This window comes from Natator depressus, chromosome 27 (assembly GCF_965152275.1).
Source record: "Natator depressus isolate rNatDep1 chromosome 27, rNatDep2.hap1, whole genome shotgun sequence".
Classification (NCBI taxonomy): Eukaryota; Metazoa; Chordata; order Testudines; family Cheloniidae; genus Natator; species Natator depressus.
In genome coordinates, this window is record NC_134260.1 from 8105380 (window position 1) to 8131850 (window position 26471).

General features: G+C 43.6%; 1 protein-coding gene across 4 annotated transcripts in view; it reads left to right on the plus strand.

The window, feature by feature from the left end:
* KANSL1 (KAT8 regulatory NSL complex subunit 1) overlaps positions 1-26471 on the plus strand; it is a 169247-nt gene that overhangs the window by 107496 nt on the left and 35280 nt on the right. For all 4 annotated transcript variants that reach the window (XM_074940509.1, XM_074940507.1, XM_074940511.1 and 1 more), the window contains exon 3: positions 14789-14930. In XM_074940509.1, coding sequence (XP_074796610.1) covers positions 14789-14930 — 142 coding nt within the window. The remainder of the gene's footprint in view (positions 1-14788; positions 14931-26471) is intronic.

The window sequence follows — 26471 nt, forward strand, 5'->3', positions numbered from 1 at the left end:
AGAGGCTGCAGCATTTACAGCTCTGCTCCTTAGTCAGTTTCATAAAAGAATAGCTAAATTTTTTCTTTGTCCAGTGGCTTATATTTAAAGCTAACGGTATAACTCAGAAAACGAATAGCCTCACTTTCATCTGGTTTTAAAAGCTCTGAAGAATTGGAGCTGGTTGGTGCATGAAGGGAGACGTGTGCAAAAACACACAAACAGACAAACCTATGCATGTGTCTTCTCTGCCCTGGTCCCTGCAATGGTTTATAGACTCCAGGCAAAATGCTAGAGGCCTAATCTTGTTCTGAGCCCCCTGACCTCTACTGAGAGTAGAGTTTTCTTTAGTTTAATCAGTTAACCATACAGCTCTCAAATACCGAGGTTTCTGGATAATTTTCTTCTTGGAATTGATTTCTTGCAGAAACATAATTTTTCATTTGTTTACTAACTTGGGTTATTGTCCTATATTTTGGTCTCCACTGTTTCCATTCTGAACTTCCTGTTTTATATGGCCCACATCATCCTTTGCAGTTGGTCCAAATTTTTGCTAGAGTGCTGTTTCATTCTGCATTAGCTGTTTTAGCACATTTATAGTTTGAGGCATGTTCTTGCTGGTTTTACATACAAGGCGTTATTATTTAGAGATTTATAATGAAGACGTGACTGTGGCAAGTTGAACTTAAATCCTACAGCAGGCTGTGTAGCACTGGTTGCTGCAGCGAACTGGAAGTTTTGTGGGGTGGCCTTTCACTTTAGTTCATATTTTCAAAGTTGACGTCTGTGAAATTGTGTGTGGGTGCTCAGCACCTCTGAAAACCAGGATGCTTACTCAAGTGCCGAAGTTTTCAATATTTAGAATGGAATGAAGCAGTTTGTATATCTCTGCTGTTTCATGTTGCCTTCAAATTCAGGAAAACATGATTGAATTCTTAGGTAAAAAAGTGTTTTTTAAATTTAAATGTTTTTCTGAAATAGATGTAGAGCAAATCAGCCTAATATGAATTTAGTAAAACCAGTGCAAAAATCCTGTGTGGGTGCTCTTAATTTGATTTTAAGCTGGGTTTGATAAGGAATTAAGATAAAGCACTAGATTAACTGAGGCCTTGTGTACATACAGTTGTATCCCACTAAGTAAAGCAGTATAACACTCCTAGTGTAGATTCAGTTATACCAGTATATGTGCTCATACTGGAATAACTTATTTTTATAGAAGAAGGGGAAGAAGCTCTGCTGGTGTATCTGTGCCTACTCTAGGGTGACTTGTACTATGGGTATAACTACTGATTTTAAAGAGAGATCACATCCCTAACCAAAATTGTTATGCCACACACAAACTGCATAGCCGCAGCCTGAATTTGTTTTCAAAACAATGCCATCTGTTAAACGAACACAACTTGCACTTTATTCATCTTTGAGTGGTGTCCCTTTTGGTGCTCCACTGTAGGTGTGTCTGCATCCCTGCATTTCTAATCGGAGATCTTTGGTAGCAGTGTCCTTTTGGCCCATGCATGCGCTCTCCCTCGTGTTGTGCCTCAAGGCAAACTAGCACTGCATGGGGGAACCACCCCTCCGTTCCTTCTCAACCCTTAGAATTTTCTCTTAGCCTCTCTTAGTACCTTTATTCGTTTTTCTTCCTAGTGTTACAGGGTTTCCATTTAGTTTCTTTCCCTGTCCAAAAAAAAATTTTTTTTAAAAATTTTATCCCTCTCTCAGCCCCCCTACTTCGATTGCCCCTAGTCAGGGGCATGCCCACTGTCTGCTCTGAAGCACTTTCGGTGCGCAAATGGCTAGTAAGCCTAAGGACCCTATGGGCACAGGCTCCAAAATAGTGGCACTGCCTGTGAAAGGCAAGAGCACAGACCATACCATCTCTGCATAGGTGACATAAGCGCAGAAGCCCCCTGTACCAACAACTTCTAAATAACCCTGGTCAGAGCATCCATCCCGAGCAAGATCGCAGTTTCCTCAATACCGACAAGTCAACATCCACAAGCCCTGATGGTACCAATCACCATGGCACTGCAGGAGTTTTCGATGTATTCATGAAGTTGGGTGTCTACAAACCAACATCCAAAAATCACCCTTAACTCCAGTACAGTGCTTGGAGTTTATAGGGACTGATCTTGACTCACTACAAGCGAGAGCACTCCTCCCGCAACACAGATTTCACAGCCTGACCACTCTGTCAGTTCAGCCCAGCCACAATCGTTGACCAGACATTGCCTCCAGCTTCTTGGGCACATGGCGGCAGGCACGTTTATAATATCTCATGCCAGACTACACATAAGATGCTTACAGGCATGGCTCAGATCTGTCTACAGACCAAATAAAGACAGATTAGACCAGTGGTTCTCAAACTTTTTTTTGTACTGGTGACCCTTTTCAAATAGCAAGCCTCTGAGTGCGACCCCCCCCCCATAAATTAAAAACACTTTTTTATATATTTAACACCATTATAAATGCTCACCCCCCCTACCCCCCACCTCGGTGTAATAACCTCACTACCCCCTGAGGGGTCCTGGATTAGACAAACCTCTGTTGATGCCTTTTCAGGGTCATACAGTCCCTGGAGTGGTGGAAAGATCCAACAGATGTCTGTACAGAGGTCTCGTTCACGCAACCCCCCCCCCTTCCCCCTCCCGCCCCCGGCAGACATTGCTTCTAACTACAGACACATCCCTAATAGTCTGGGAGCACATCTGAACAACCTCAAGACTCAGGGCAAGTGATCTCTCCTGGAGGCGACTCTCCACATCAACCTTCTCCAACTCCGAGCGGTCAGGAATGCGTGTGCTCACTTTCTCCCGCTGAATAGGGACATGCACCTGAAAATCGTGACAGACAACATAGCATGCATATACTGCATAAACCACCAAGGGAGTGCGAAGTGCTCCTCACTGTGCATGGAAGTGCTAAAGCTGTGGAACTGGTGCATTCCCCACAATGTTTTGATATCAGTGGCTCATCTACCCAGGAGTACAGAATATTGCAGCAGACAGTCTCAGTTGCAGGTTCACACCGCCACACGTGGGAAATGAACGCAATAGTACTCTGCAGCGTATTCTATCAATGGGAGACCCCAATGATAGACTTGTTCACTACTTACCTGAATAGGAAATGCCCACTCCGTTGTTCCAGAGCTGGACTGGGAAAACACTAATTAGATTACACTCTCTCCTTCTCCCATGGGACAGGGGCCTCCTATGCACCTTTCCACCATTTCCTCTGCTGCTGAAGGTCCTGATAAAAATAAAAAGGAAATATTATACTGATTGATCCCATCAGGCCGAGACAAATGTGGTTACTTGTACCTGTCACAGCTGGAGACATGTCCACTAATCCCTCTTCAACCCACTCCTTACCTCCTCTCACAGAATGAAGGACAAACTCTCCATCCTAACCTGTGGATCCTCCAGCTCAAGGCTTGGCCCCTTCATGCTTCCGACACAGAGAGAGCTGCTCCTCTGAGTTGGTGCAGGAAGTGCTGCTGCACAGTAGAAAATCAACAACCTGATGCACTTACCTGCAAAAGTGGGCCAGGTTTGGTGCAATTCCAAACAAGTCATTCTAGCTCCCTCCCTGTAGTGTTTGCACTATATACTAGTCTCAAGAGGACAGGACTATCCCTCAGTTCGCTCACAGTGGACCTTGTGGCCATAACTGCTTTCCATCAACAGATAGAGGGATACTAGTTTTTTGCCCACTCAACTACAAAGAGCTTCCTCAAGGGCATAGTGATCCCCTTTTCCCCACCCTAACGTGGGACCTAAATCTAGTTTTTGAAGAGCTTAACTAAACCACCCTTTGAACTTATGGCCACTTGTTTGCTTACATACCTGTTGATGAAGACAGCATTCCTAGAGGCTATTGCCTTGGTAAGGAGAATAGGGGAGATCGTGGCACCAATGGCACACCCCCCTTCACACTATTTCTTAAAGATAAGGTCACTCTTAGGCCACAAAGTTCATCCACAAGGTGGCTTCATCTTTTCACGTAAACCCACTCATTCATCTCCCCACCTTTTACCCAAAGCCTCACCGTGACACTAGGGAGGCTATACTATATACACTAGACATTAAGAGGTCCTTGGCGCTTTATTTGGACAGGATGAAGGCCTTTGGGAAATCTCCTAAGCTCTTTCTATCCATTGTGGAAAGGTCTAAAGGCGCAGCAGTATTGGCCCAGAGACACTCCACATGGGCCTCAAACTGTATTAACCATTATCGTCATGCTTGCAATGTGTTACCTCCATCCGGAATCTGAACACGTTCCACGAGATCAGTTTCCACCCCTATCACCTTCCTCAAGAAAGTTCCTATCTTCAAAATATGCACGGCAGTGACGTAGGCATCTGCTCATACCTTCGTAGAACACTGCGCCATTACTGGAGACTCTCCTTCTAACACTATCTTTGGCTCTACAGTGTTGTCATCCATAACACACTCGACTCTGAAGCCCCAGCCTCCCACTGGGGATACAGCTCAGGAGTTGCCTGTGGTGGAGCACTCATAGGGGCACTACTCGAAGAAGAGGAAGTTACCTTGTGCAGTAACGATAGTTCTTTGCGATGTCTCTGTATGGGTGCTCCACAGTCTACCCTCTACTTTGGAGCTCTCAATGGAGGCTTTATGGTAGAGAAGGAACTGAGGGTGGTTTGCCTGAGCAGCACTAATTCGCCTCGAGGCACAACGTGAGAGGAAGAGCCCATGCTCAGGCTGAATGGACACTGCTACCAAAGATCTCCAATCAGTAGCGCAGGGATGCAGACACGCCTACAGTAGAGCACCCATAGCAGGACACATCTCGAAGAACCATTGTTACTGCACAAGGTGAGTAACTTCCTCTTCCCAGTTCTGCCAGTGACCTGCTGTGTGACCGTGGCCAAGTCACTTTCCGCTCTATTTTCTAGTCCCTAAAATAAGGTTAATACTGTCTTCAAAGGGATGTATTCCTAAAGCTTGCTTTGTCTGACCAGCTTACATGGGTTATAACTATAACTTCCTTGTCTCCTCTTTGAGATAGGAAAGAAATGTGCTTCTAGGGGTGGACCTCCAGGCTGTTTCCTCTGTTTATGCTCTGCCTAAATGAAGAATCCTTTTCATGTTGATGCAGAGCTACATCAAATAGCTTTTTGAGTAGCTGCACAAGGCTTGTGTTAGAGCAGTGATGCGCCCTTGCTGTGGGGTGCAGATCCCTCATGCACTCCTGTTTCTCAGTTCCCTAAAAAGTTGTTTACATATTGAGATTTTCCCTGCCTATCTCAAACTACAGGACAGGAGTGCTCTCTGCCATGGATCACATGAGCCTGTTAGGGAGAGATGATCCTTCTACATAACCACACCCCTTCAAGGGGGGAAACAACCTACCTGGCGTTTAATCGTATCATAAAATATCAGGGTTGGAAGGGATCACAGGAGGTCATCTAGTCCAACCCCCTGCTCAAAGCAGGACGAATCCCCAACTAAATCATTGCTGTACAGTGCTGTATTTATAACTCTACAGGTTGAAATTGGGTCTTTCCAGTCTCCTCTTGGTTTTTCTTCCTCCTCAGCCTGGTTGTCCCCTTTCTTTTCCCTTCCTCCATTTAAAGGGGGGAAAAGGGTTAGAACTTGAACATATGTTAATTCTGTTCCTCCCAGTGGTGTGGTGATAGTCTGCAAGGAGATCTAAGGCTGCTAATTCTGCACACATGCACACTGTTTACAATGAGTACCATAGACTTAAGTTTCTAGGACTGTGTCCTTGTCAGTCAAGCTGAGTGTACTGCCAGCTGTGTGCATGCACAGGTGCATGAGGATGCCGGGTAGCTACATTTCTTGGCCCACTCCTGTCCTGCATTCTGGACTCTTGGTGTTGTGCAACCACCCTTGCTCTGTCTGGTGCTTGTTAAAGGGAAAAGCACATCCTGGAAAGAATCTCTATCCAGATAAGTGTTGTCACTCTGCTTTTAAGGGAACAGGCCCCAAATCTGTACCTACACTTCTAAAATGTTTCAAAATTTCTTCTGGAGTCATAGAATCAAGGTTTCTTTCAAAGCTAACTCTGCAAAACAGTGAGACCCAGCTCCTGTTTTAACTAGGGTGCCTGGTTTTTTGCAGTCACATGACACACATTGCTGTCTCTTGGGTCTGCCCGCTCTCTCTGTTCTAGTGAAGAGGGGTGGATTGACGTACACAGGAATCCTGATCTTAGAGGACCTCATCAGTCTTGACAGAGTCCCATGTGTTACAATTCCTCTGCATCATTCATCATCTCCACCTTCTGCTCTTTTTTTAAATTTAAGCTTAATGGAAAGCTATTGAACAGTCTTGTAAACTGACTTCCTGCTTTGGTACTAAAATGTTCCTGTAGAATGCGATTGCCATTCAATTCTGTATTTAAATGTTTGATATTACACTTGTAGAAGCAGTAATACATGCAGTCTTGTATGTGCTTACAATTTAAATGTACAAAACACACGCATACATGAGCCTGATAGATGATTAGCAGTTTGCTGTGTTTCAGAGTAGCAGCCGTGTTAGTCTGTATCCGCAGAAAGTAAAGGAGTACTTCTGGCACTTTAGAGACTAACAAATTTATTTGCTGTGGAGGAAGCTGGAATTGCCCACCACAGTGGTCCTTATTGCCTCTGCTCTTCCTAGTGTGCACTGACTGGTCCACCTTGGCTTTGGTACAGTTGCTTCTGTAAACACTTCTTCAGAAAGAGATCAGGTAGCCCATCTGTAGTGACGCTGATCCTGCCCAGCCATCTGGCTGTCTCGTTTATTGTGGTGGTCTGCTTAATCTGAAACTGCATCAGCAGCTAAAGTAGACAGGACACTTAAAATAATTAGGAGTATTACTTCCTCATATTTAGGAAGCGAGGAAGTTTGATTAAAAAAAGAAAACTAGCCTTTTTGGAGAACTTTGTCACACTGACTCCACATAATGTTTCCCCTCCCCCTCACAATATTAACTGCCTCAGCTACTCCATAAATTGTGTTGTACGAAGTTTGCTCTTTAGTGCCAGTCAGAGAAATGGAACTGACCATTGAGGAAGACCAGAGAAACTGAGACTTGAAGTTACATAGGTTACTATTTTTCAAAAAGTTGTTGTACACTAGGAAAGTTACCAGTGTTGAACCGCTGCTGATAAAAGTTTAGCTGTAAATAGCGAGAGGACCAGACTGTTTTCAGTGCCATTTTAGAAAGTGTGATTGAGCCTTCAGTGTGTGTTTCCCCCCACCACCACCACCAGTGGTGCAAGGTGTCCGGGTGAGAGTGGGGCTGTGTGATGTGTACTTTGTGTTCAACACAGGGATGTGAAAACCTCTTTGGTTTTCCTCTTGATGGAGCAGTGAGATGGAACATGGGTCAGGTTATTTAACTTCTATGTCACAGAAGTATTTACACAAATATAACTTATTTGAAATCCCTTTTTAATACTAGAAACTTTAGGCTCTAATTTGAATGTGAATGAGAACTTTTTCTAAAAGCAGAAAAACAACATAAAGATTCCTAAGCCTATTAAGATTAATCATAAATCTAAAAGCTTTCTAGAAACCTCGTGGGGAAGGGAATAGATAGTGTCAATAGTGGAGAGAAGCTATGGGGTGGAATCCACTTTTGGATGTTGAGGGCAACAGATTGAACTGTGAAGGAGGCTTGCCTTGCTAGCATCTAGAAACTTCTGGAAGGTGGACCGAGCAGAATATTGTGTCCCTACATGCTGAAGATGCTATCCAAGAATGCAGAGAGAGGTATGACAAGGAGGTCTTTGCCATTTGCTCAAACAAAAATACAAAAAATTACCCCAGCCCACAGGATCCCAAACTTCTGATATGTAAATATTCAGCAAGGCATTTAAACCTAGATGCGAAAGAAGTAACATACATACTTTAGGACTTACTTACCTTGTGGAAAATTAAAATATTCTGCAATGACCATTGCCCTTATGTATAATTGGTTGGAAAACTTTGATTGGCCAATCTTTTCTCAAGTACACCAGACCCTCGCTAGAACGTGGGATTTGTGATCCATGCATGGTACCGCATTAACGCAGGGACCACATTAAAATTAATTCCAATTAAAGTAATTAAATTCGGGATCCATGACTGCATTATATGCGAATTCACGCTATATAGACGCACGTTTTAGCGAGGGTGCGGTGTACTTGGAAGATAGTGGACCAGATTCTCTGCCCGCATTAACTTCCCCTTTGCTCCACTTCAGTAGTACAAAGGAAATTTTAATGCTGCCATTAGGAGGTAGATAGGAAATCCCTTATTGTAAAGGAGTTCTCTGGTGGCTTACAGCTATGTTACCCTACCAGCCTCTCCTACTGGGGCAAGATAGAGCATAACAGAGCTTGAGAGCAGAGCCAGTGCTCATTGTGATCTTATGATGCTGGGATGGCAGAATAGTCTCTAGGGGACTGTTCCAGCCAGTGTAGTCAGACTAGTCCTATGACTGCTCTGATGTATGTCATAGACTCGTTAGACCTTTGGCCAGCCTTAGCATTGGGCCACCTTTGCATCCTTCTCTGACTCCAGGGCTATGGGGGGTGTGTGTGTGTGTGTGTGTGTTGAGTGCAGCTGAGGATCAAGTTCTTTCTGTTTGTGTTGGATCCAGCTACCGTTAGTGTCGAATTTGCACAGAGTATGAGGCCAACTTTGACCAAACATAGCATGCATTTTACACTATAAGGGACACCAGGGAGAATGACTAAATTTACAAAAGCAATTTAATGTGGTTTCCAAGGAACGTGACAGATTACAAGCCGCTGACAATGTTAGTCTGTGGAAATCTGTCTTGATTTTCTTTAACGAAGAAGAGCTGGAACCACATAAAGACACAATCAGAAAAATGATTTGGAGAAACTGTGTAGTTCTTTGATGGCTTACCAGCTTAATTTTGTTCCAAGTCAATCGTGGGTCAGGCTCAGAACAAGAAGAGAGTAGGAGGCTGAACTGTGGCTGCTGGAAGGTTATCCTAAATTTCTCTTTCTGTTCTAGTATTTAAAATTGGAGGTTCAGGTCTCCTCACACAAACCTCTGCAGGAGGTTGTCATAGCTTGTTATATCAAAATAGTGGAAAACTGCGGAAGTAAAATCATAGAAAACACAGGACATTTGAATTCAGAATTTTATCAGTTTCTCAAGACCAGCACTGCTGCCCAACGGGTTCAACATTAGATCTGTATTTTCATGATATGTTGCATTGGTTTATTTGAAACTTGTAATAGGCTTGGTGCTGAAAAGGTAAGTATGTTGGTAGCTTGCAGTCAATTGTGATCTGTTCATTCTTGACAGAATGTGCCTTTTACATTTGAATAATAACTATACTTGCATGGTATATATATCTTCTTTTATTTCACAATCTTTTTGGGGTTTTCACCTTTTTTTTTTTTTTTTTTTTTTTTTTTTTTGGCAGAGGGTTTTTCATGAGGTTTGGCATAGGTTGGGATAGGCAAAAAGCTCATCTGTGCTGCAGTTCTCCCCTCCCACCTTACCCATCAGCATCATAGCTCAAATCTGAACAGGAGACTAAGTTATTTGTGAACATTTGGAAAATTATCTGGACAGCAGTCTAGTCTCCAACCATAGAGGGGTGGATAGGAAAGGGTCCTGAATCCATAACCTTGCTCGAGGTGAGTAAAGGGAAAGAGAAATATGGATATGTCTATCCAACTCCCCCTCATCAAAAAGCTGGCTTTTATAATTTTTCTCATCTTTTGACTGTTACTCTGTGTAGGGAAAACACTGTAATAAGAGGAAAGAAGTGCCTTGCAATTGTGCTACAGTTGGGAGGTCCACATGTGGCAAGGACTGTGCTATGGAACATACAGAGACTACTCGTGTGTGGGTAATTTCTGTCACCATTTCTGCTGCATTTACTTTAATGTTCTTGCCGTGGAGAGGTGGATTTGGTGTTTACCCACCAGAATCAATATGCTTATGTATTACTGTGGTTTCTGTTGTGCAAGGTTTGGAGTATTGGGTGTTAAAGCATAGCTTTCCTTCCTTGATTCTTTATTTTCTTCAAGTGATGGTCCCTGTTATATTCCTCTGAGGGTATGCATGCACACCATGCACCCAGAGTCTGAGAACTTGAAAAGTTGTCTCTCTTGGTCTGCGCATGTACCGTGACTCACCTCATACATCTGTCCGGAGCGATAAAGGTCTGGGCAGACCGACTGAGTCTCTTGTTCCGTCTCATTGGTGCATGGTTCAGATCAGAACTTTGTCCTCATCTCTGATGCACTTTTTAAAGTAAGGATAGTTGTACATAGTTTACCAGTTTTATAGTAGTTTTATTGTAGCTTTTATTAGTCACACTTTTTAATACTTAGTTTAGATAGACTTTGGAGGTTTTTGACCACACGCACAAATACTCTGGGCTTCAAGCTCTGTGACTTCTGCCTGCCTGCCTGCCTTTTTGGTCAGCAGCCACCACCAGTGTTGCCTCTACTGGGGGAAGCTCACATCGTGTCCAGGTGCAATATTTGCCAGTCCCTTCCCCAGCTGCATCCAAGAAAGTTGGGCTCTTTGCCTCCAGAAGCACCTCCATGGAGCTCGCCATGAGACCCCACTCAGACCCCAGGCTGAGGGAATACTTGCCCTTACCCGGTACGTTGGTCTGACTCGGCAAGGAGCATGCCTACTGCTACCATGTACAAATCCAGTGCCAGTGGTACCATCTCTGTGGACCCCAGGGAGGTAAGAAAGCACACCCATAAGCATGGAACTAAGTCTTTCTCCAAATCAAAGAAGGTGGATGCTCCTTCCTCGAGTTCGAGCTATGGGGACGGAGCACATGCTAAGTTCCACCAACCTCCCCAACCCCCCCCCCCCCCCCCAAAAAAAAAAAAAGACCCATAAGCAATAGAATCCTGCGGTTTCGAGCTCCAATCAATCGATGCTGCCATTACTGGCACCCCACAAGACGTGGGATCTTCCTGTTCTGGGAAATATCACAGCGCCGTCACTGATACCTGGAAAAGAGTATGTGCCTCCTACACTGGGGAGATTGGGGAAAAGAGAGCATGTCCCCTACACCGGGGAGATCTGGAACAGCGGCTGTTCCTCAGAATGTGTTTGCCTTGCTGGACCCAGAGTCACTCCCTCCGGCAGGTCCCTTGACTTCTAGAGAGATCATCTCTCCACCATGGGATATGCCTTTGGTACGGGACCTCTCGCTCTCCCCACTGATACTCTGCACTCTTCTGCAGGCTCCAACGGGGCAGCCACTGGAACCAGAGTCCATCTTCTCTTCCGATGAATTGGAACTGCCTAGGTCGTACCATTTCTCTGCTCTTTCATGGAGACAGTCCCATCCATGGCAGCATCTACCACCTCAACCACTACTTGGGGCCATTGGTACCCCTATGGTATGCCTCTTCCCCCCCCCCCCAATCTCCCTCGGACCTGGCCTGTTGGCCATATTGGGGACCCTGGTCACCCCACACCCCCCTTCCCCGGAACCTACATGGTCTGTGAGGGAACCTTCGCCTATATTCCCTCTTCCAGGATCCTTCTGGCAGGCATTCGGATCTGCAGGGCATTCATCTCTGGAAGAAGCGGTGACTGCAGCATCCCCTTGCCCACTGCATGATTTTAGACAATTTCAGAAATTATTGTGGAGAGTCGCAGAGGAACTCTAAATTCCCCTGGAAAAAAAATTCAAGACCCTCAACACAAGCTGCTAGATATCCTCCACACCTCAGAACCAGTGAGAATTGTGTTATGTGCACGACTACCTTTAAAGGAACTGAAAAGTGCTACTACATCCCTACCAAAGGTTCCAAATTCCTTTTTTCTCACTGTCCCCCAAATTCTCTAGAAGTCCAGGCTGCAACTGAACGGGCAAAGAGGGCACGTGTCTGGAACTTTTGGGATGCAAGGTATTTCTACGTCTAGCCTACAACTCACAAGCATTACTAGCCAAAAATGATTTTCTGAATTACAGTAAATTTGAGGAACTTACTGATAGCCTGCCACAACTTGAATGAGCTCATTTTGAGGCACTTATTGAGAAAAGGAAGCTGGTGGCCAGAATGCCCCTCCATTTGGCAGTGGATGCAGCAGATACCTCCTCCAGGGCGATGGCTACAGCCATAGTCATGTGTAGGGAGTCTTGGCTCCATTCTTTGGCTTTCCTAGGGAGGTACAGAATGCTATTGATGACATCCCTTTTGACGAATCCTATCTTTTAACTAGAAGATTGATGAATTGCTGCATACGCTCAAGGATTCATGGGACAATATTCACTCGCTGGGCACCTACACTCCTACCCCAAAGCAAAAATTCCACCACCAACCACCCACTCACTCAGTGGTATAGGTCTTCTCAAGTTAATTATGACACCTTACAAACCTCTGAGGAAACATCAAAAAACACAGACGTCTCGCCTTCCAGGGTCCCCCTTGCAGGCTGTGACATCACAGCTGCAATCTCCAGCAGTGAGATATTTCTGATGTGAGCCTGAGAGCCACCATCCACTATGCCTACCACCTTGTGATCCCCCCGACTCCCTTCAGAGATTGTTTAGCACTCTGTTCCTGAGGTTGGAGTGCAATAACAACGGTCAGGTGGATGTTGAATGTCATCCACCATGGCTGTATGATCCAGTTTATCACACTACTTCCTCCAAGACCCCTGTCCCTCTTCAGGGAGCACATTCACGACCGCATTCTCACCTAAGAGGTGAACTCCTTGTTAGAATGGGGAGTGATGGAACGCATTCTCCCTAGAATATCGGGGATCGGGGTTCTATGCACTTCCTGATATCTAGGAAGAAAAGCGGGTAGAAACCAGTCCGCAGTCTCCAGCACTTCAGTTGCTTCATCCACAAGTTCAAGTTTGATATGGTCATGCTGGCAGCAATAATCCCATCCTTGGAGAAAGGCATGCAGTTTACTGCTCTAGATATGAAGGACGTTTACTTTTACATAAATATTCATCTGGCCAACAGACGTTTCCTGAGCACCCACCATTTCCAGTGCAGAGTGCTCCCCTTCGGGGTAGTCACTGCTCCCATAGTCTTCACCAAAGTTATTTCCATCACAGTGGCCTATTTCAGACTTTATGGTGTCCTTGTGTTTCTGTATATCAACCGTTGGTTCCTAGCCATGAGGTCCAGGCAAGAAGCCCACAAGTCAACCTCCGTGCTACTCAATCTTCTTTCTTCCTTTGGAGTCAGCATCAACCTCGAAAAATCGATCCTAGACCCTATGTACTCTCTGGATTTCATAGGGGCTACCATAAGTTTGGTCATAGCACAAGCTTACTTAACCTGCGAACAGTTCCGGAGATTAATGACGACATAACTCGCTTCATGAACAATTCATATGTACTAGCCAGGACTTGCCTGTCCCTCCTCAGCCAAATGGCTTTGTGTACCTATGTGACCCCCTTCGCCCGACTCCAACTTTGTTGCTTCCAGACATGGCTCCAGTCTCTTTCCTGGAGAATCCAGGATGCACTTAAACATCCTGGAGCAGTGAGAACAGCATGCCAAGCCTTCCTTCCTTTCGTCTGCTCCCATCATGTCAGACACCCCACTGCTGTTTTTTATATCAACAGACAGGGAGGGACAAGATCATCCGTGCTATGCGCAGAGGCAATCAATATCTGGAATTGGTGCGTCAACCACTGGATCCTCTTGTCCGCAGCCAATCTTCCAGGGACACAATGTACTCATGAACTTATTCAGCAGACATTTTGCGATGGATCACTGGTGGGAACGTCACAATTTGGTAGTACGCAACATCTTCACTAAGTTGGGGGGCTCTGGTCAGAGTCCTGTTTGCTTCACAGGTAAACAGCAAATAGGGACCATCTCTGGGAGGAGGAGGAGGCTACTTATCTCAAAGAACCTCCTGTTACAGGTGTGTGGTCCCTATCTGGTTCCACTTCCCTCTGCTACAGATCTGCCAGATTCGCAGTGGAGAAGGAACTGGAGACGTGGTCAGTCTGCCCTACCCTTTATTGCCTCTGATGGAAGCACAAGGCAAGCCAGGGCGCATGTGTGGACCAATGGATACTACTTCAGAAATTCTCAGACTCCAGGCACATAGTGCGCATGCATAGCCCCTCAGTGGAATACAAATAGGGAACACACAAATCAAAGAACCTTCAGTTACAGGTAAGTAGCTTCCTCTTCTGTCTTGTGTATATAGTGGTGACAGAGTAATAGTTTTGTTTTGTAAATGAATTAATTATAAAATACTGTGGTGGATTACACAGTCTAGTAGAGAGAAGTGCATGCCCTTCCAGTACTGTATTATGTTCATTTCAGGGATAGTGGAGTTAGGGAAAGGGCAAACGGGTTTGGTGTGCTTTGACCCTCTGTATGGCACCTCTAAATCAGCTTGTGTTGGATGTAACCAAAAGGTGTTGCCATCTAATTGTTCTGTGGTTTAAGTGAAATACGATTAGCTTCACTTCAGTATGTAATGGTTAGATATCCATATCATGCTTGAAGGTTTGAATGAGTGGTGTGGAATTATAAGAACACAGAGCATCACCTCTAATCTGGATTTTTTTTGTACTTGTTAAAGTACGAAACTTAACAGTATAGTCTCCTTTTTTCCTTACAGGTCAGGAAGCCCTGAAGCCTATTTTAGAAACATCAGACATGAACAATGTAATCTATCATAGTAGGAGGTCTCTGCAATTCTGCAGTAGATTAACATTGTGTTTGAGAGAAGGGTATTCATGCCATTTTAGTATTAAGCTTTTGATGCATCTGCTCTGAGTCACCCAACAAAGCTTTGTCAATGTGTGTTTGGAGTTGTGTTCAAAAGTATTTTTCCCTCTTTCAGGAGGAGACGGTCAGAATGGAGATGGGCAGCAGACCGAGCAGCTATAGTCAGTCGCTGGAACTGGCTCCAAGCTCACGTCTCAGACCTGGAATACCGAATCCGACAACAAACAGATATTTACAAGCAGATTCGTGCTAATAAGGTAAAGAATGGAGGGATTTGGGGATGCTTGTTTTTTGTCAATGGCTGTTTCCTTTCAGAGAGAGAGCGGGGTGTGCATGCATATTACATATTGTTCTGGATGCTGAGGCTTAATATGTCTGCTGCCACTAGGCATATTGCACAAATGTGGTTAGTTCTAAAATTAATTTGAACATGTGTCAGGAACAATTCTTTCATCTGGGGGTGACAAAGAGCATAAAGATGGCTGCATCACTTAAGCCAGTGATTATAACGGTTGAACAGGGCTGGTGCTGAGAGTTGTTACCTTCGCAGCCAGTGTGTGAAAGCTGTTATAGTGAGTTCTTGTGGGAGTAGTTGAGGGTGAGTATAAAGACAAGCAGAGCAAGAGAATTCTGGGGAAGAAGAAACTGATCTGTACTTAATGCCCAAAAGGATGTGACTTTTTTTTAGACTCTTATCAGATGACACAAACTTTTAAATACCATAGCATCAATATATGGGGCTTTGGAAATTGGGGAAGATTCCACCGGGGGAAGTCAGCAGAAATATGTAGCATTTCAAGGGGTTGAAGGGTCAAAAAAGAAGAGAGAGATTCTTACATAATTGTTGAAAGAGGAGATAATGGGGAGGAAGAGACTCTAATAAGAAAATACTACAATTGGGATATTTCAGGTCTAAGTGCAGCTGCTTTTATTTGGAAACAGACTGACATAAGTTTGCTTCCTGTGGGTTATAGTGTCATACTTGACTTTTATACAAAACTTCCACTGTGCTTTTACATAGGCTCTAGTGGTCTGTGTGAAATGTAACTTTAGAGGCAAACTAGGAGCCATGTTCATGGAAAATTTTAAACTTGAAAGCAGGAAGTAAATGGGAGAGATGGAGGATTTGTCATCCCATTCCAGACATCTGCCCTAGAGAAGAGCAGGCTGTGTGTTTTGCATGATCGGAGTGGAGCTAATATTCTTTACACTGTGCAGACCAGCATAAATGTCTGTGGCGGTGCAGCTTTTCCTATTTTGCTTGAGATAGCATTTCCATAGGGCTTCCACTTCCTCAATTTCATCTCCCCCTCCCCCCCCCACCAAAAAAAAAAATTTGGGAGCTAATTTTAGTACTCCTGGAAAATAAATGAGACTCTAGGTTCGGACTTTAAGTGCTGAGTGAATTTCCACCTTCCAATTCTGCCCAAAACCTATGCAGTTCTGTCCAGTAGTCGGGTCCAGGGCCTCTTGTCAGCTCTACTATTACTTCTGATCTGTAGCATTTCCTCTTCTTCCAACCCAAAACCCCCATCCACCTCTGCTGGTGGACCTCAGACCCTAATGTACGATGTACCCACAGATATTCCAGCCCTGGGTTTCTCCTGAATGTTGATCAGTAGTTCCAAGTGAGTTGAAGTCTTTCTTTTTTTTCTTTGTGTGTGGACATTCATACCCATTCACATGCAAACCCAGGTCTCTAGATTGGGAAACCCCAGTATGAGCGTCAGTGTGTTACTTGCTGCGTTGGAGTTATTCTTTCAGTCGTCATAATGTGGACCGCTGCTTGTGTGGGCATCCATTTATACATTTGACAAACAGCAGGTTAAATGGAGGCAGCCAGTCAGGCCTGGTGGTCTGATGACTTGTTCTGTTCAGGCCCCAGGTTCTCTGTGCATCAAGGGCAAGGGTTACTGGAGTGGCAACATACTTTGCCCCTGGCCAAGGGAGCCACCTAATGTTGTTACTAGTTTGAGTGCCATTCAGTGGGTCTGACACAAACTACATCCATCTCTTATCCTTCTGGTTGCAATCACATGGTGTTCCAAGGACTAGCGGGTGAGGGGGACATATATATGGGAGGTGCATTTAAACAGCTGCTATAATTGTGTAGACTAGAATCAAGTACCTTTATATGGGAGGTGCATTTAAACAGCTGCTATAATTGTGTAGACTAGAATCAAGTGCCTTTCCTGCTCCAAGTATTGCAGTGTTTAACAGAAGTGAGCTGTAGCTCACGAAAGCTTATGCTCAAATAAATTTAGTGCAGAGACTCTAGATGTGGTAACCATTCTGTACTAAGTGACAGCTTACCCACAGCCTGGCATGTCTAGGGTGATTTAAATCAAAAGGATTTGTCACCAATTTTAATCATGATTTTTAGATCAACAAGCAGGAAATCTTGATTTTAAATAATCAATTTTAATCGTATTATGCTAAGCATAAGTACTTAGTTATTTTCCAAAAGAAGATTTGATTCTGATTGGTTGGTAACCATTCAGACAGGCTGATTTGCAGCTAAATATAGCGTTTACACTAAATGTGGTATTTCTTTGTGCTAACCAGGATAGGGGGGAGAGAAATGGCAGTGGAGTGGAAGGATATGTATTTACAAATATTTATTAGCAATTCTAGAACTTAACTTTTATTTAGATTCTTAATTTTTACATTTTTTTATGTTAGAATGTTACATTTCTTATTGTGTCAAACTGTATTTGGATGGATATTCAAATTTAATTAAATATGCAAAAGCAGCATTTTAGAATGTTTTATTAAGTAAAGCACACTCAAATGTTCAGGATACATAAGGAAAAAAGTTGATCTGAAAGTTTGTCAAAAGATGTTTTACATATAAAATTGATTTCTTTAAACAAAGGGTTGTATATCTGTGGTTAGTGAATTGAACTGGTTCTCGTTTTCTCACATCTTTTATTCAGAGATTGGAAGTGGAAAATAAGCTTTCCTTCCTTTTCAACTTTGTGGTTAGTTTATTCAAAGTTAAGAAGTCACTGGACTGAACTAGTTGAATAAACTGAAACGAAGAACATGTTCTCTCTCTACCTGCAGAAGAGGCTACTGCTGTCAAAAACTAGTTTAGTACTTCAGTATGCTCTGGTTCCAAGTGCTTAGCCAGTGACTTCCATCAATTCAGTGATTTGAGTTTCTTAAAATCTTGGCAGCAAACATACTGCTTTATATTATTTTAAATTATTTTACTAGATTATAGTAAGCGTAGGCCTTAACATAGGTTGTCATAACTTCAAATGTAATTTTAAATAGTTGTGTTAAATTAAACCTATAATTTATAAAAATACAAACTATATTTAATTTTAATCAAAACGTATTTAAAAATGGATTTATTTTTAAATACATTTTTATCTATACTTGCCAGAACTTGTCCCGTCCCCGTCATCCCCCATTCTTCTCCCCTCTCCTCTCACTTGCAGGAGCTACTGGGATGGAAATTTTGATTAGTCATACAGTACTACTTGGAAGTTGATAAAGAGGAGAGATGGGGAAGAACCTTCAGGCAGGGCCCAGAGTCAGCTCTGTGGCAGAAATGCCAACACTTCCCCCTTCTCAATAGCTGGCAGTAGCAAGGAGGCTGGGTTTTCTTGTTAGGACATTTGCTCCTGGACTATGTCGGTATGCCCCCTCCCTGTGTCTTTTTAAAAAAAAAAATAAATAAAAATCTACCTCTAGGTGGTAGGGGTTTAGTTCTCTAGCATATGTTTGGTAAATTTTTCAAGCCCATGGAATTAGGGAAAAGTGCTTAGTAAGAGTATGCCTCTAAATGATCTCATTCAAATGTCAAATGAGGAAAATGAGTAGTAATCATGTAAAACAGGTCATCTCTACATATCAAAATGCTCTACAAAGGAGGGTAATTATCATTTCCATTTTATGCATGGGAAAACTGAGGCACAGAGATGCAGTGACTCGTCCCCCTAAAGGGACACAATGAATCAGCGTAGAGTTGGCAGTAGATCTCCTGACCCTGTGTCCTGTTCCCTGGATCATGCTGATTTGGGACTGTGAAAGATACTGAGCCTTTCACCTCTAGGACAGTGGCTCTGATTTAAATCTGAACTGTGGTGGTGTTAATCAGAAGTTGTCACAATTACTTCTGTTCATTCTGTGCAACTTTGCGGTTTCAGTCCGTTTTCCAGTGGATGAACATGTCATGTCACAGACTGTCACAACTGGGAACCTTGATGGCAGTCCCAGCAAAGATGCATCGGAAACTAAACTCCCTTCTCAACCATGGAGATGAACTCTCCAGGTCACAGCTATAATATATCGGTGGGTAGGAGGAGGAGGTAGCTTCTGCATGCGCTGCTGCTTTCTATACTCATACTCCTGAGGGAATTCTATGTTGTCCTCCCCCACACACACCCCCAAAAAAATTCCGTGGGGTGGTCTGGATGCGGGGGTGTGTGTGTGTGGGTGCAGGATACTTCCAGATGCAGGGAGTGTGAGACTCATCGGGAGGGGTAGGCGTTCAGCTCTGTGGGGGGGCGGGGGTGCAGATGCATAGGAGTTGGGTGGATGGGGGAGCAGCTCCCCATAGTGACCATTCTCTACATGCCTGAGGAGTGATGGGGACAAAAAGCGGGGAGAGGGGAGGTTGCGGGGCTTCCTGCAGACAGGGGAGGCTTCTGGGGGTGGGTCTGACCCGGTCCTGGCCACTTCTTCAGAGAGAGAGCAAGGCCTGTCCCACCCAGCCAGGACTAGTAGCTGAGCCCAGTGCAGGGTAGGAGCCACCAGCCAGGGTGTCCCCAGCCCCCTCCCCTTCCCCCGGTGATTTACTTCTCCGCTGGCTGCTCTGGGGACCCAAAATGACACACCCGTGCTGCTGGGGAGGGCACATCACCATCTTGCAGCTTAGTCTTGCTTCCGCCTCAGAAAGTCACTTTTCTGCAGGGAAGTAAAGAAATCTGCGGGGGACATGAATTCTGCATGTGTGCAGTGGTACAGAATTCCCCCAGGAATAACTTGTTCTCTGGGTAAACGGAGGATGTGAAATGAGAAGGAAATGGGATGTGCCTATGAAGTAATTTACTGAAGAGGTGCTCTGTCGACAGGTCCTCTTCTCTCTTCTGTTGTACTAAGTGCTGCAGGTGCAGTAATTCAGTAGGATCCCTGGTGAGCCAACATTGAGCAATTTGTCAGTTTTTGTTCTAGAGGCTCCCAGTGTTTAGGACTAGCACAGACTGTGCCTGGTTTCTTGTCCACAGAGAACATGAGTTGGAGCTACTTACGCTTGTGATACAGGAAACTTTTCATTAGGAATAGCTGCAATCTCTGTATCAGATAGAGATTTTCTGGCCAGCAGTGGCTAATATACCCTCTTGAATTTGACCAATTTTAGTATCTTTTTCTGCTCTAAAGGGAAGGAAACCATAGCCCAGGCCCTGCTGAATACCATCCACCTGTTGGCATGTTAATAGTCTGTTCTGCAGAAACTAAGTTTTTTGCCCATGAGTCAAACTTGGCTTATTTCAGTAATGGCAATTTCTAATGTTTTTGTAACACCCCTGTTGTGTGTTCAGAACCACAATACATATTGTATTCTAACGAGAATGATTGGTTAGAGCATGGGACTAGGGCACCAGATTGAGTACCCACTGTCTCATCAGTGACTTGCTGTGTGATCTTGAGCAAGTAACTTCAGCTCCAGTCTCACCCTAGTGCAAAAGCCCTAGCCTCTATGTTTTGTTCTGGGGAGCTACTCAGGGCTTGGAGAAGGAGTATCTTTCCAGGATGCTCCCAGATTTCTGTAGCTACCACTCTTGTGTCTGTTGTCTCCAGCAGTGTTCAGAGAGCTCCCACAGACAGAGCTGTGGAAAAAAAGCAACCCAATGAGTTTTTGAATTTTATTGGGTTTCCCTGTCTTCCCCCCCCCCCCCCCCACCTCCCTTAGCTGTCTGTCTTTTGGAAGTATTTACATGAAAATGTCATGTATGAAGGTTTTTAGAGCCTGGTGTTTCTAGTATAAGCTTGAACCTGTGAATGAAAAACTTAATTCTTCTGAAAGTCCAAAGGAAACACTGATTCTTGTTCCTTTTGAGGGAATGGGTGCTTGTCTACACTAGGGTTTTGGTCCTGATGTACATCAGTAGTGCAAATACCTAGTGTAGATATTCTGTATTGGTGGAAATCCTTTTAAAACACTGCTTGAGTATGTAGGAATTCGCTGCATAGCGCTATCTCCATATTTAAAACAGCCCAAATCTTTATGGAACTGTCTCTAGAAATCTAGATGGATCTAGTGCAGTGGTTTTCAGCCCAGTCAGCATACAGCTGCAGCCCACGTGACTTCCTTAGGGCCATACGGGGGTGTGTGTGTGTATAGTGTGGATTGCGACCCACAATGGTAAATAGCTTGAGAACTGCTGATCTACTGGATGCAGTCCTAAGTGATTAAAGCGAAGAGCATGGCTAGTGGGTGGAATCAACTATCATTGGCTGTTACCCACTCCCCTCTGTAAGTTAAATTTCTGCAAGATGAGCAGCTAATCTAATATGGTTCTATATATAAAGCTGGCTAGCTCATCTCTTCGACTTAAAGAATGTTGAGCTCTTAAGATTTTCTTTTCAGTGAGAAATCATCTCCCAGTATTGTGTCCAAGTTGAAGATTCCATCTGAGAATGCAAACTGTGACTAAGTCTTTTGTCATTTGTTCACACAACAAAAGAACATCTCAGGTGAAACCATCCTAAATTTGTGTGGGTGTAAAAGGTACCAGTCAAAATAATACAATTCAGTCAAAAATTCTGCAACCGCCATCAGGCTCTACATAGCTGATTGCAGGGGTGTGGGGGGAAGAGGAGAACATAGCAAGCATTTTACACACTGAGAGACTTCAGAAAAAGAGAGCCTAAGATTACAAAAGCAATTGAAGACTATTTCAGATGGACTTGATAGATTATGAGCAGATCACACTATCGTCATGGTCTCTGGGGATCTGGAACCACACAAGGACAAAATTGAACAATGGTTCGGAGCAGCAGTAGAATCTTTTGGTTACTTAGCCAACATAATTTGATTCCATATTGATCATAAGTTGAGCTAGAACAAGAATGAGGCTTAAAATATGGTTGCTGCGGAAGGAGTCCTGAATTCCTTTTTTTACTCTTGCATTTAAAATTGTACTTCCAGATTTCTATTCCAAATCTAAATTTTTAAAGAAAACTGCAGAATTTTGTTGTCTCAAAATAGGGCAGAATTGTGAAGTAAATAGTGGAAGACGGAGCAGTTAAATTCAGAATATCAATTTTTACAAGATTTGTAGTGCTGTCAAGCCAGCCCAGCATCAGTCTGGTGTGTTTTCACCATATTTGGATGGTTGAATTGAAACTTCGTAGTAAGCTGTATGCTGGAAAACAAACAAATACATTAAGTCTATATGTACTTATGGGGAAGTTTAAAGGCTTGTAGGCCTAGCTAGTAGCAAACTTGTGTTAACCAGGTTGAGTTTTTCTCCTGACACTTCACTTAAAGGCACACTGGTTTAGATAAAACAAAAAACAAGTTTATTAACTACAAAAGATAGATTTTAAGTGATTACATAAGTGATAGTAAACAGATCAAAGCAGATTACCTAGTAAATAAACAAAACCACAAAGTAAGCCTAAAACACTAGAAAGATCGGATATGAATTAGCAATTCCTCACCCTGGCTGATGGTACAAGCAGTCCACCAGGTTTCCATACACAGGCTAGAAATCGCTTTAGCCCAGGACCAGCACTTCCCCCAGTTCAGTCTTTGTTGTTCCTCAGGTGTTTTCAGTAGTTCTCTGTGTGGGCAGTGAGGCCCCTCAGTGATGTCACACCCTGCCTTATATAGCTTTACCATATACCGGCAACCCTTTGTTCCAGCCCAGTTTGTGGAAAAATACAGGTAGCCAAAATGGAGTTCAGTATCATGTGGTCTGGGTACATGGCTTTGAGTCATAGCAGCCATTACAGGCTGGCTGAAACGTTTACAGGAAGGCTGTTGATTAATCACAGTTAACTCTCACAATTAACTCAAAAATTAATCGCGATTAATCACACTGTTAAACAATAGGATACCAAGTGAAATTTATTAAATATTTTTGGATGTTTTCCTACATTTTCAAATACACTGATTTCTATTACAACACAGAATATTAAGTGTACAGTGCTCACTTTATATTTTTATTTTTGATTACTAATATTTGCACTGTAGAAATGATAAAATAGTATTTTTCAATTCACCTCATACAAGTACTGTAGTGCAATTTCTTTATCATGAAAGTGTAATTTACAATTGTAGATTTTTTTTGTTACATAACTGCACTCAAAAATGAAACAATGTAAAACTTTAAAGCCTACAAGTCCACTTAGTCCTACTTCTCATTCAGCCAATCACTAAGACAAACAAATTTGTTTACATTTACGGGAGATACTGCTGCCTGCTTCTTATTTACAGTGTCACCTGACAGTGAGAACAGGCTTTTGAATGGCACTTTTGTAGCCAGCATTGCAAGGTATTTAGCATATCTGGCACATAAACATTTGTATGCCCCTTCATACTTTGGCCACCATTCCAGAGGACAGGCTTCCATGCTGATGATGCTCATTTAAAAAAAAAAAAAAAAGCGTTAATTAAATTTGTGACTGAACTCCTCGGGGGAGAATTGTGTCTCTCCTCTTCTGTTTTACCCGCATTCTGCCCTATATTTCATGTTATAGCCATCTCGGATGATGACCCAGCACATGTTCATTTTAAGAACACTTTTTCACAGCAGATTTGACAAAACACACAGGAAGTACTAATGTGAGATTTCTAAAAACAGCTACAGCACTCAATCCAAGGTTTAAGAATCTGAAGTGCTGTCCAAAATCTGAGAGTGACAAGGTGTGGAGCATGCTTTCAGAAGTCTTAAAAGAGCAATATTCAGATGCGGAAACTATAGAAAAAGAAAGAAAATTAACCATCTGCTGGTGGCATCTGACTCAGATGATGAAAATGAACATGTGTCGGTCCACTCTGCTTTGGATCGTTATTGAGCAGAACCTGTCATCAGCATGGATGCATGTCCTCTGGAATGGTGGTTGAAGCATGAAGGGACATATGAATCTTTAGCGCATCTGGCATGTAAATATCTTACAACGTTGGCTACAACCGTGCCAGGCTAAAGCCTGTTCTCACTTTCAGGTGACATTGTAAACAAGAAGCGGGCAGCATTATCACCTGTAAATTGTAACCAAACTTGTTTGTCTGAGCAATTGGCTGAACAAGAGGTAGGACTGTGTGGACTTGTAGGCTCTAAAATTTTACATTGTTTTGTTTTTGAATGCAGTTACTTTTTGTACATAATTCTATGTTTGTAAGTTCAACTTCGATGATGAAGAGATTGCACTACAGTTCTCGTATTAGGTGAATTGAAAAATACAATTTCTTTTGTTTTTTACTTTGCAAATATTTGTAATCAAAAATAAATATTAAGTGAGATGTACACTTTGCATTCTGTGTTGTAATTGAAATCAATATATTTGAAAATGTAGAAAATATCCAAAATATTTAAAAATGGTGTCCTATCGTTTAATAGTGTGATTAATTGCACAATTAATTTTTTTAATCGCTTGACAGCCCTAGTTTACAGTCAGGAGTTCTCAAACTTCATTGCACTGCGACCCCCTTCTAACAACAAAAATTACTACACGACCCCAAGATGGGAGACTGAAGCCTGAGCCCAAGGGCTTCAGCCCCAGGCAGTGGGCTTTGGCCTGGGCAATGGGGCTTGGTCTTCAACTCGGCCCCGGGCTTTGGCTTCAGCCCTGAGCCCCAGAAAGTCTCAGTCCTGGTGACCCCATTAAAATGGGGTCACAAGCTGTGTTCCTTGTAAGCTGTGCGCTTGGGTGGCCATCCAGGAGCGAGTCAAGTGCCACGCAGTTGATTAGCAGAGCCATGCACATCCAGCCGGCAGTGTGTGTTCAGGTGCCCCTCCCCCACTGCTGCTTTGCAGCGACATTGCTCCTGCAGCTGCTCCTGGGACCCTCCTGCTGGCTGTGCAGAGCCAGGTGGTGGTGGTGGAAAGGAGGGTGCTGATGTCAGGGTGTCCCCCTTCCCAAGCCCCTGTACCCCATCTCCACAGAACAGGGTAGAGGAGACAGGGCTCAGCTCTGAGGTCTGAACAAGCCTTCAGGTGAGCGAATGCCTTGGACAGCGTACGTTCTCTCGGAGACTTCCCCAGGAACGCGTGTGCGCGCACACTCTTGTCTCTTCCCTGCCCATGCACCCCATCTCCGCAGAGTGGGGACGGGGGGACATGGTTCAGGAGGAGGAGAGCCTTCAGTGCGTGCCTTGAAGAGATAGCGGATGGGCATCTCTCAGAAACTTCCCCAGCAGCCAGCACACACACAGAGTCTGTGTCACATACACACACAGTCTCTGTGTCACACACCTCCCAACACTGTTTGTTGTTACTTTTTGATATTTCCTGCAATGCACATATAGTCTCTCTAGTTTTATTCTTTCAAAGTGTGTTGCTTTAGTTTTTTGACTGGTCTATGCATTTCATAATTTTTATTTCTCTCTTACACTTTAAATTTAATTCTTTGAGTAGTGAGTTCTAAAATGCCTAACTTGTACTGGTTGGAGTAATTTATCCATATTGGTAACTTTTTAAAAAAATATATTGTATCTAGGTTTTTTGTTTCTACTGGTGGCACACATCTGCACATTACCTTGGTGCACATAACAAAATTTATTCCACACATGGGCGGAAAAATATTAGAGGTGACTAGGGTGACCAGATAGCAAGTGTGAAAAAATCAGGATGGGGGTGGGGAGCAGTGGGCACCTGTGTAAGATGTGGCCCCAAATATTGGGACTGTGCCTATAAAATCTAGACATCTGGTCACCCTCGTCATGACCCATTTTGGGGTCACAGAATCATAGAATATCAGCGTTGGAAGGGACCTCAGGAGGTCATCTAGTCCAACCCCCTGCTCAAAGCAGGACCAGTCCCCAATTTTTGCCCCAGATCCCTAAATGGCCCCCTCAAGGATTGAACTCACAACCCTGGGTTTAGCAGGCCAATGCTCAAACCACTGAGCTATCCCTCCCGACCCACAGTTTGAGAACCGCTGCACTAAGCTGTTCCATAGCCCGTTGTCTTCGATCAGCCATTGGCAGTGTCAAGCTTTACCATTGTTGTACCTGAAAGGCTACCTGTGGGTGTTTTCCAGAGTAAGCACATTTGAAATACAGATCCATAGTCAATATTCATAACTTTGGATACAAAAATGATACATGCATATAAATGGGTAATCCTATTCAGCAAATCATAGCTTTTCCAATGACACCTTACACGACTCATTGTGTATAAATTGCATCATAATCACACAACTGTGAAAAATATGGGCTACAGTGTCACATCTTCATTTTGGACATATTGTGTCTGCGTATTATGTTTGGGGGCGGGGGGGTGAATGTGCTTAGAAGTAAACTGCATGTGTGTGTCTTCATTTCCTAAAGCCTTCTTGGGCATCCCTCCCACTGCTAGGTTTTCCCAGTTGGAGAAAGTGATAACGCTACCCATGAATATAGCTGTTGGCACACAGGCAAATTCTTTTTCAAAAATATTTGCCCCTCCTTGCAACAGTAGTGTACTGGCTCTACTGATAACAGAGTACTCTGCTGGGGTGTGGGGGGAGACAGTGAATTTTCTCTCTCTCAAGTTTTCTTACTTGTAAGAGATCTCACATAGGGGTAGTAAGGCATAATTTAAGTTTTTTAAGATCTCTGCATGAAAGTATCTGCTTTT